This window comes from Falco naumanni, chromosome Z, assembly GCF_017639655.2.
Source record: "Falco naumanni isolate bFalNau1 chromosome Z, bFalNau1.pat, whole genome shotgun sequence".
Taxonomy (NCBI): Eukaryota; Metazoa; Chordata; class Aves; order Falconiformes; family Falconidae; genus Falco; species Falco naumanni.
The window spans coordinates 57,161,512-57,170,748 of NC_054080.1; the positions used below are offsets into that span (position 1 = coordinate 57,161,512).

General features: G+C 54.8%; 1 protein-coding gene across 1 annotated transcript; it reads right to left on the bottom strand.

Moving 5' to 3' along the window:
* Nucleotides 1-434: 434 nt before the first annotated feature.
* On the bottom strand, nucleotides 435-8,620 carry DMRT3 (doublesex and mab-3 related transcription factor 3). The gene is made up of 2 exons (XM_040580016.1): nucleotides 8,182-8,620; nucleotides 435-1,399 (listed from the first exon to the last, which is right to left on the bottom strand). Exons 1-2 carry the CDS (start codon nucleotides 8,618-8,620, stop codon nucleotides 435-437), a joined length of 1,404 nt encoding a protein of 467 aa, XP_040435950.1.
* Between the last annotated feature and the right edge of the window lie 617 nt (nucleotides 8,621-9,237).

The following is a 9,237-nucleotide window of genomic DNA, read 5'->3' on the forward strand; positions in this document are numbered from 1 at the left end:
GTAAGATCCTTGTTTTAGTCCATTTGCAATTGAACTACGTTTGTTTGATTTCTTATGTCCTGAGGAGTTCTCTCTTATAAAACAGCATTCAAGTATTCTAGTTTAACATCCCCATTTTTCTGAGTTAAGGAACAAAGTAGACCTCGGGCTTCTGTTTCCATTATGAGTCTTCCAGAGTCCCATAAATGACAGCCGTAAAGTCCTCCTTTGTAACACACACTCAGCACTAAAGCCAGAGTATTGCTATTTGGCATTATCCAGTGAAGTGCAAGAAATTAAATAAGTTACGTCTTTATTGCTATAGTACAATACCAAGCAAAGTCACTTTTTAATACGATTGCAAAGGTTTCATAGAGTACATGTCCCTCCTCCTAGGGCCCAGTAGTTCAGCTGCACTGCAAGTATCACTTAGCTATCACGTGTCGAATGTCAGTCTAAGACGATGTGTTGAGTATTCGTGAATCCGATGAATCAGACCTTTCGTCATACTCATCTTCTGTGTAAATTGGCTGCTTAGACACAATAGGACACCCATCATCAGGGATTGAGATCCTAGGATCTTCTGACGAGCGGGAAGGAAGGACAGGTGAGCTTCGGAAAACGCTGGCTGAGTTGCTAGAGAAAGGGCTGACATACTGGGACCGCAGCTGGTACTGCTGCTGCAGCGTCATGGTGTTCCACAGGGTGACGTCATTGGGCAGGAAAGGGCTGGACTGGTTTCTTGCCAAAGTGTTTCTCAGCATCAGTGGGTAACGTGGAGGCTGAGGGAAAGGATGCTGCAAAGGGACGGCCAGAGGGTTTGGCACGACATTACTGGAATCGGCAGAGAACCTCAGTGTGTCGGGAACCCGAAATGCTGAGCCCACAGACCACTTGGAAGAGGAAATGGGGTATGAACTCAGCGTGTGTTCAAAAATGTGCCCGTTGGAAGGCAAAACAAGCCCATCAGATTCTGCAGAAGTTCTCTCCCCACTGGCCACCGAAGACCGACTGGACAGGAGAACCTCTACAGCACTCACCAGATCACCACCACACCCCTTCAGGATCAGCTCCAGCACAGTTGGCTTTTGGTTAGGGAAGATCTTTTTCAAGACTTCAAGAGGAGGCCTGTTGGCTTTCAAACTGAAAGGTAAAGAAACTGTCCCAGAAGGACCTTCTATCAGGAGGTGGTTCTGCTCTGGGTGGTACTTGGGGCTCTCTGGACGGCTGTCTGTGCTCCCACCATTTTTCTGAACTGCATAACCAACCTCATCCACTGAAACAATTTCAGGGCTTTCAGGGGTGAAGCAACTTTTGGCCTTAGTCATGTCTGGGGAACTCCTTTGGTCTGTGTCTTTGTCACTGTAGGTCTCAGCATTGTCTGCTCCACTGGCATCACCCAGCCGCTCCTCATTCATGTCTGCAAAGAGAAGGCAGAGAATGAAAAACTGAGGCCAAAAGCTTTCACAGACATTTGAGGATACAGTCTTCTTAAAAGGAACAGAGCAGGATCCTAGGGAGAGATGAAAATATTTTTCACAGAGATCCCACTAAAATTAAGGTCTCTTTGCAACATATCATGAGAACAAAACTGCAAAAGAATAATGTGACCTGGTCTAGGCATTTTATGCTGCCTTATAGGTATCTGTCTCATTCTCCCATGTACAAGAAAAGCAGCAGTGGTGATTTTTCTGTGGCATCAAAAATGCTATCAATCCTCTCTCACTGGTAACAAGGCAGCAACACACCACCCAAGTGCAAGCTTTCTCAGAGGAACTTCAGCACTTTCACATCATAATTCCTCACTAGCACCATCTCATTGACTGTGAGCTGAAGATATCCAGAGGGCACTTGGGAGACCAAAGTCATCTCTGCAAGTCCAACAGCATTGGTTGAACCACTCCATCATGACTACTGCCTGAAGGTTAAAGAACTCTTCAAATAACTCAGTGGAATGTTCCTGTTCTGGCTCTGCAGAGACTGGTTCTTTCCCCAGCAAGAATCACAGGCTTTGCCCTGCAAACCACAAAGCACAGCTGATGTCTTGGCCCCATCAGAGCACAGAATCTAGAAAAATCTGGTTTGGAGAGGACCTGTAGGAAGGCTTCTGGCCCAACCTCCTGTTCAAAGCAGGAGTAACCTAAAATATAGAGCAGGTTGCTCATGTCCCTGCTCTGCTGAATTTTAAGTAATTCTAAGAATGGAGACTCCACAACTTCTCTCAGCACTTGTTCCAGGTACCTTGGTTTTTGTGTGCTAAACTAAGACGGGCAAGAGGCGAGTACAGAGCTGAAAACAAGCCCAGTGACCATGCTGTCTTCAGACAGACCCTCAAAAATGGGAACACCCCAGATCTCTTGTAATTTTGGTAATACCTGGCCACAGTATGGAAACCTTTGAAATAAGACTGCTTGTCAGAAAGAAGAAGAGAAGAAGAAAGGTTGACAGCAGTTGTCCCCAAGTGGGACAATGTACTTGCTCGAGATTGTTCAGTTATTTCCCAAGAACGCTGTTCTGATGGTCTTCCTCATACAGCACAATGATGATCTCCCTGGGAAGCACCAGTGTTTGGGGAAAGTGTCATTGTCCAAGCTGCAGCTGACAAAGCCTACATCAGCGGCACAGGGCAGCGCTTTCGAATGCACATGTGTGAAAGACTATCTGCAGAAACCAATACAACTATTTGCTTGGTTTCCCAAGACCCTGGTGATCAGCCCAGCCAGATAAAGAAGGGATAAGAAGCAAGCAAAGGTTCCCAAATTGTGCTGGTGATCAACCCTGTCCAATCGAGATGAAATAAATTAAAGGTGTGCAAGTGCCTGAGCCGCGCTGCTCACCACGGACAGTCCTGCCTCCCTCGCATCCCAGGAATGGGCAGGACATTTCCCCACACAGCAAGCTAGGTTTAGGATTGAACAGATCAGCTCAAGACAAACTCTGTTAGTGCAATATACCCACCTTCAGAAAGGATCTGTGCAAGCCTGCACTGAGTGAGAAGCCACTATGTTCACCAGAACGGCAGCTATAAATAAAAGATCCTGGCAGAGCACAACCTGGCAGTGTGGCAAAGGGAGGTTCTCCTCATGAGAATGGCTGTGCCAGGCAGAAATGATGGGCCATCCTACAGAGCTGTGGGATGCTGCTGGTTTGCGCTGTGGAAGATGGCCATGGGAGTAGAGGTGAGGAATACGGATACCCCTATGAAGATCTCACCTTTCTCTGTTAACAAGACAACTTTCTTCTGTACCCGGTTTTACATTGGTTATGCTTTCTATCCAGTGCAAAGGGAGAAGCAGTAACTCTTCCTGTAGGTATACTAGAGAGAAAGCAATGTATGTATGCTCCTCTTTATACAATCAGCCAAAGGGGAAAGCAGGAAACGTTCGCTGGTGGCAAACTGGCAACGTGTATCCCTTTGAGAAGGTGGTAAGACCTCGGTTTAGCTCATCCATTATTTGAAAAAAAAAGCGAGGGTCATACTACCTTTCCCTCCTAATCCCGGCACATGTTCATAATAATGAATTTATTACAGAAGATGGACTGCTAAGAGTAATTCACATCTGAGCATAATGGGCAATTTATACATCGAAGGCTTAGCAGGCAGTCTGAGGACAGCTAATTACCTCCGTCCCTGTCTTGCCACAGTTGAGAGGCATTTAAGGGAGACGATGGTCCTGATTTCCACATAAACAGATTGCGCTGTAGTACCCATTATTATCAAACGAACCACACGCGTGTAGAGCACGTTTCAAAACTACTGCGGGTTTCCAGTGTATCTTTATGGGCTGATAACAGGTATCACCGAGAAGCAAATACACACACATACACCCCAAAAACAAACAAACAAAAAACAAACAAAAAAACCAACCACCAGATTAGGTCTCCCTACCACACTTCCTGATCCTTACAGATTTTTATTTTCAAGATATTTCAGGTTTGTTTAGTTTTCAGTACCCTTAAAAGTATCCTTTATGAGGCTTGGCTAAAATTTTTCTTTAAATTCTGAAAACTCACCCCATTGAAGTTTGCATCTTTGTCATCAGGAGACTGCACAGACCCTGCTCCCAGCCTTGCACGGGGACAGATCACTGCGACACATCTCACCGGGCTGTGAGACCCGCACGGCCAGACCCGCAAAACAGATTTCGGCGATTTAAATCAAATGCAGCGTTAACACAAGGAGGATTATCCTCCGCGGGTTCACGCTGAGTCCGGGAGCTATTACTATTTTTTTTTCTCTGCCTTTCTGAGCGGGTTTCTCGGCAGCCCGCCGGCGACGCCCGGCCGGTGCCCGCGGCGGGTCGGGCGGCCGCTGCCGCTCCCGGCCCGGCTGCCGGAGCCTCCCTGCCCCGGGCCGCGCGGAGGATGCTTCCCCCCGCCTGCACGCCGCTTCCCCGGCGGTGACGGCACGGCGAGGGCCAGGCGGAAAGCTCCGGGGACTGCCCCCGCCTCCTCCTGGGAACTGCCCAGGTCGGGTGTTTCGAATGTTTAAAACGGGCACAAAACCAGCAATTGTTAAATAGAGGTTTGGGAAGATACATTATAAACGTCTTTATGTGGGCACTGAATTGTTGGAATATTGCGTGCACCCATTAATCTCAAATGTCTGTACCTTCAGGTACAAAAATATTAATTTTGCGTTCAGAATATCCAACCCGCTGCTCTTAGACGAAAGTATTTTTTGCGTCACACTTAAGGTTCACATGAGGGTGTTCCAGGCTCTAAGAGAGAAATCTCGTCCTCAGAAATCGTTTAAGTTTGTGGGTTTGGTGTGTTATGTTTTGTTGTTTGGGGGTTTTGTGGTGTGGGTTTTTTTTTTCCTGTTCCACAACTTCTGTTTCAAATTGCCTGCAATCAAGTGTTCCCTTTGCCAGCCCTGAGGAAACTAGGGAAATTGTTTCCTTATTGATAAAAACGATGGGGAGTATTAATGAAATAATATGCATGCCGATATAGATACATACCCAGATCTACAGCGATGCAGTGCAAATACAGACACACACGAAACACAGTACAGTGGGAGAACCGTGCGTGCATTCATCGTAGAATATACATTAATAAATAAAGCTGCTACGAATTTGGAGCAATGTATACCCCAATATTTCCTTGCCCATTTATACATTAAGGATCATGAGTCAAATACTGTAAAGGGGGCAAAAAATGTAAAACAGATGAGAGAGAAGCTGTTTTCCTCAAGTTAAAGTCTTGTCTGGAAAACTTGGTTTAATACTTTGGAACCAAATCTCTTTTCCTGATATTCCCACCGCTGACTCTTTCTTAAAACAGTTTCCACTTTGATTATTAGGACAGGTCTTTCCGCAACACACAGGGTTTTGAAATTAAAAAAAAATATTGCTATTTTCGCTATTTCTATTATTAGAATGGACTGATACCAGGACTAGTATAGAAGACATTTAAAGGTCGTGTAAAACATACAAGGGGTTTTGTGGGTGGTGGGTTTTTTTGGTTGGTTGATTGGTTTGAGGGTTTATTTTTTTTGTTCGCTCTTTTTTATTATTATTGCTTTCACTCGAGACTTTTTTCCTTATTTTCAAAGGTCTGAGGTAGTTTGTAGGAGACTAGTCACCGTTCCCAAACTAACGCAGAGACTGCTGTGCTGCAATATGAAGCTGGCTCTGAAACTAACAATACAGAGTTATATTAATTGTTTACAATCCTTGATAACTATTACCGAGACAGAGAAATGTAACACGAGCTATGTGGGAGATGAAAGTTCATGAGCATAGTACCAGGAGGAGGAATTATTCCGGCTTAGCAGAGGCATATGCAACAGGGACAGTTTCTGGGCGCTTTATTTGCACAGAACCGAACTTCGCAACTGTCCCACCACAATGACCAGTTCTGGCAGGAATAAAAGCAAACGGACCTGATTCCACCGTACACCGGGAAATACCTCCTCCGTACTGAAAATACCTTCCAGGAGGTTAATGCCCGGGGGGGGTGGGGGGCTGTAGAAACGGGGCGGGCTGGGGCAGCAAATAATGACATCGTCTGTTTTAACGACGGTTTTAATGCAGGTAGCGGGGAGGGAGATGCAGCAGCCCTGCCGTTCGGAGCGTGCAGGACGGCTGGGGATAAACGGGTTACCCCGTTAGATAGTGTCTGGTGGCAGGGGACAGGGACCCCCCCGAGGAGATCATTTTTCGCTCTGCTCTCACGCATTCCCACGTTCATAAAAGCGAGGGGGGGAGAGGCGGGAGGGAGTGAACAAACCTGTAACACGGGGAGACTGGGGACCGCGCGGGTGAGGTCTGCACAACCGGGCAGCATCCCGGCACCCCCGGTCCCGGGGTGCCCCGCCCCCGCCCGGCCCCACCGCAGGGCGGGGGGGGGGGGGGGGGGGGGGAGGATGAGGGGGGGGGGGGGGGGGGGGGGGGGGGGGCGCGGCGCCGCGGGCCTTGATTTATGATCTCCTCCGTTATTCTCCCCCCGCTCCCTAAAGCTGTTAGCAGAAAGTGCTGACTGGCTGGCAAGGAAGAATTTCTCATCAATACACTTTGATTGTATTTTGCAAACAAAATGCCTGTTGCTTGGTAACATTTCACTTGAGCCTGACCTTCCCCAAAAGTTATTGCTATCAGATTCGATTTACACTGTCCTCCCGTGATTACTGTAATCTTTTAAGCTGGAAAGTTCATATATCAGGGGGGAGAAAAGTTGGGCGTGCGCGTTAATACCGTTGCTATCCACCAGATTTATATCCTGCTGGCGAAGTTTATTTGTTTCACTTTCTGGAAGGAGCCAAGGCGGCTTCCCCGCCCCCCACCGCCCCCTTTTTCTCCCCGGCCTGCCCTCCGCCCCGTCTTCGCGCGGTCCCTTCCCCGGCCTTGCGCTGCGGCGGGGGCGGGGATGCTCCGCGCCGCCGGGAGGCTGCGGCCAGGCGGAAATTCGGGGGGCGGAAGGACCCCAAAGCCCCGGATCTGGGTTACGGCCGGCGGAACCGGGCGGAGATGCGGAGGACGGGGAGGGACGGGGGCGGCGGGCAGGCGGTGTCGAGGGCCGGCCGAGGGGAAACGAGTCCCAGACCACCGGCAGCCTCGCCACACGGACGGACCCGACCGTGCCGGCACCTCGGGCCCGGCGTCGAATCTTCCCCGGAGCTGGGGGAGCGGAGCCCCGTGCCGGCGGCCAGCTCCGTACCCGTGCCCTCGGAGAAAGGCCGGCTGGTCCCAGTGCCGCACACAGCCCCGCGGGGCGCCGTCCGCCCGGCAGCGAGCCGTGAGGAGCCGAGCCGTGCGGGCGCCCAGAGTTTGCCATTCCCCGCCCGGGGCACCCGGTAAAGTTTCGTCGCAGGCGCCGCTTATCAGCAGGGCGGGCTGCTATAGGCCTGCCGGGCGTCCCCGTCGGGGCAGGCTGTCGGCTTCCCCTCAGGTACGGGGCGAGGAAGGGGACGGCGGCCCCGGAATGTTCATTTTGTGTCCAGAAATGTGTGTTCCTGGCAGGACGCACCTACAAGGTGCCGGTTGCGGGCGGCGGTTTCGGGATCAGTATTCCCTACCTGCCGAAAGCCGCCCCGGACGCGGCGCGGTGGGACACGACAGAGCCGGAGGGAAGCCGAAAGAACTGGGTCGCTGCGCTCATACCCCGCCGCTCCCCCCCCCTCCCCCCCCCACCCCAAGTCCTCCTCGCTCCGTAGAAAGCCCCCAGCTCCCGGCGCTGCCTTTGCCCCGAAGCTCCATTGTGGAGGTTTTGTCCTGGACGAGGTGCCGCAGCCCGATGCCCTGGGTGCGGGAAGCCGGGGAGCGGCTCCAGACGGCTCAGCGGAACCGGGAGCATCAGAGGGACGTGCGGCCGCGACCCACGCGGGATGCGGCTACTTCCCGGCCGGCCTGGGGGAACGGGCCCAGAAGCGGCGGCACGTCGGGGAGCCGTCGGCAGTGGCGGCATTTGCCGGTCCCCTCCGTTGGTCTCGGCGGCTGCGAGCCCGTCCCAGCAGCAGGCCCGGCACTCCGCGGCTCCTTGCTTTTTCAGAGCGACAAAGCGCACCCGCGGGGCGTTCCCTCCACCCCCCTTCCCACGGCGCCCGTCGCGAGGAAGGGAAAGTCCTCGCCGTTCCCCTTGGGCGGGCACCCGTCCCCCAGACCCGCCGTCGGGGGCCCTGCCCGGGCGCTGCCCACCTTCCCTCCTCCTCCGGCCCGCGCACCCCTACACCCGGCCCCGCGGCGCCCGGCCCGGCCTCACCTGCCTTGGGGAGCGGCCCCGGCAGCGCAGGGGGCGGCTCGGCGGCCCAGCGCAGGGCGGCGGCGGCGGCCAGCTCGGCGGGGGCCCGCGGCGGCGCGGCGCAGGGCGGCGGCCCCGGCGGCGCGGCGGGGGGCTCGGCGCTTCCCGGCGGCCCCGGGAGGGCGCGCAGGGAGTCCGGGAGGAGGCTCTCCAGGCTCTCGTTGGCCTGCTGCCGGCGAAGCGCCACCTGTGCGGCCATCACCCGCTGCCGCTCGATGATGAGGATGCACTTCTCGCAGGTGCAGTCCTTGAAGCGGCAGTAGCGCTTGTGGCCCTTCAGCCAGGACAGCACGCCGTGGTTGCGGCATCGGGCGCACTTGGGCGTCCGCTGCAGCGGAGCCCGCGGCGGCTGCGATACCGGGCCGCCCATGTAGAGGTACGGGGAGCCGTAGCCGTTCATGCCCGCGGCAGGAGCCCGGCCGGCTCCGGGGCGGAGAAGGGAGCAGCGAGGGCGGCGGAGGCCGGGGCGGCGGAAGAGAGGAGCGGAAACGGGCGGCTCTGCCCGCCGGCTCCGCGGGGGGCACGGCCCCGGCCCCAGGCCCGCGGGGGTAGGCGGCACCGGCGGGCAGAGCGCTGCCGCGGGCCGGAGCAACACTGCTACTGGCCGCGCCGCCCCGCCGAGCCCAGCGCCCCTCCGCTCGCCTCCGCCCTCCGCCCGCCCCCCTCCGCCACCCTCCGCCACCCTCCTTCCCCGCCGCCGCCGGGGGGGATGGAGGGAGAGAAGGAGGGAGGGGAGAGAGGCAGGCAGAGAGGGAGGGAGGAGAGAGGGAAGCCGGGGGGGGGGCCCTCTGCCCCGCCGTCGGGGGCGGCGGCGGCACTGCCCGCGCCCTGCTGAAGGGGTCCGTCCCCCAGCGGGCCGGGGTCGGGGCTGATGCCACTCACCCACGTCCCCCGCACGGCTTACCCCGCGAAAGCGCCAGGGTCTGGGGGCAAGGGAGGCGTCTGGGGGTTTTCCCCGGGTTCGGGATCTCAAAGTCCAGACGGGCCGTTGAGACGCCGCGCGGGAGCCCCTGGAAG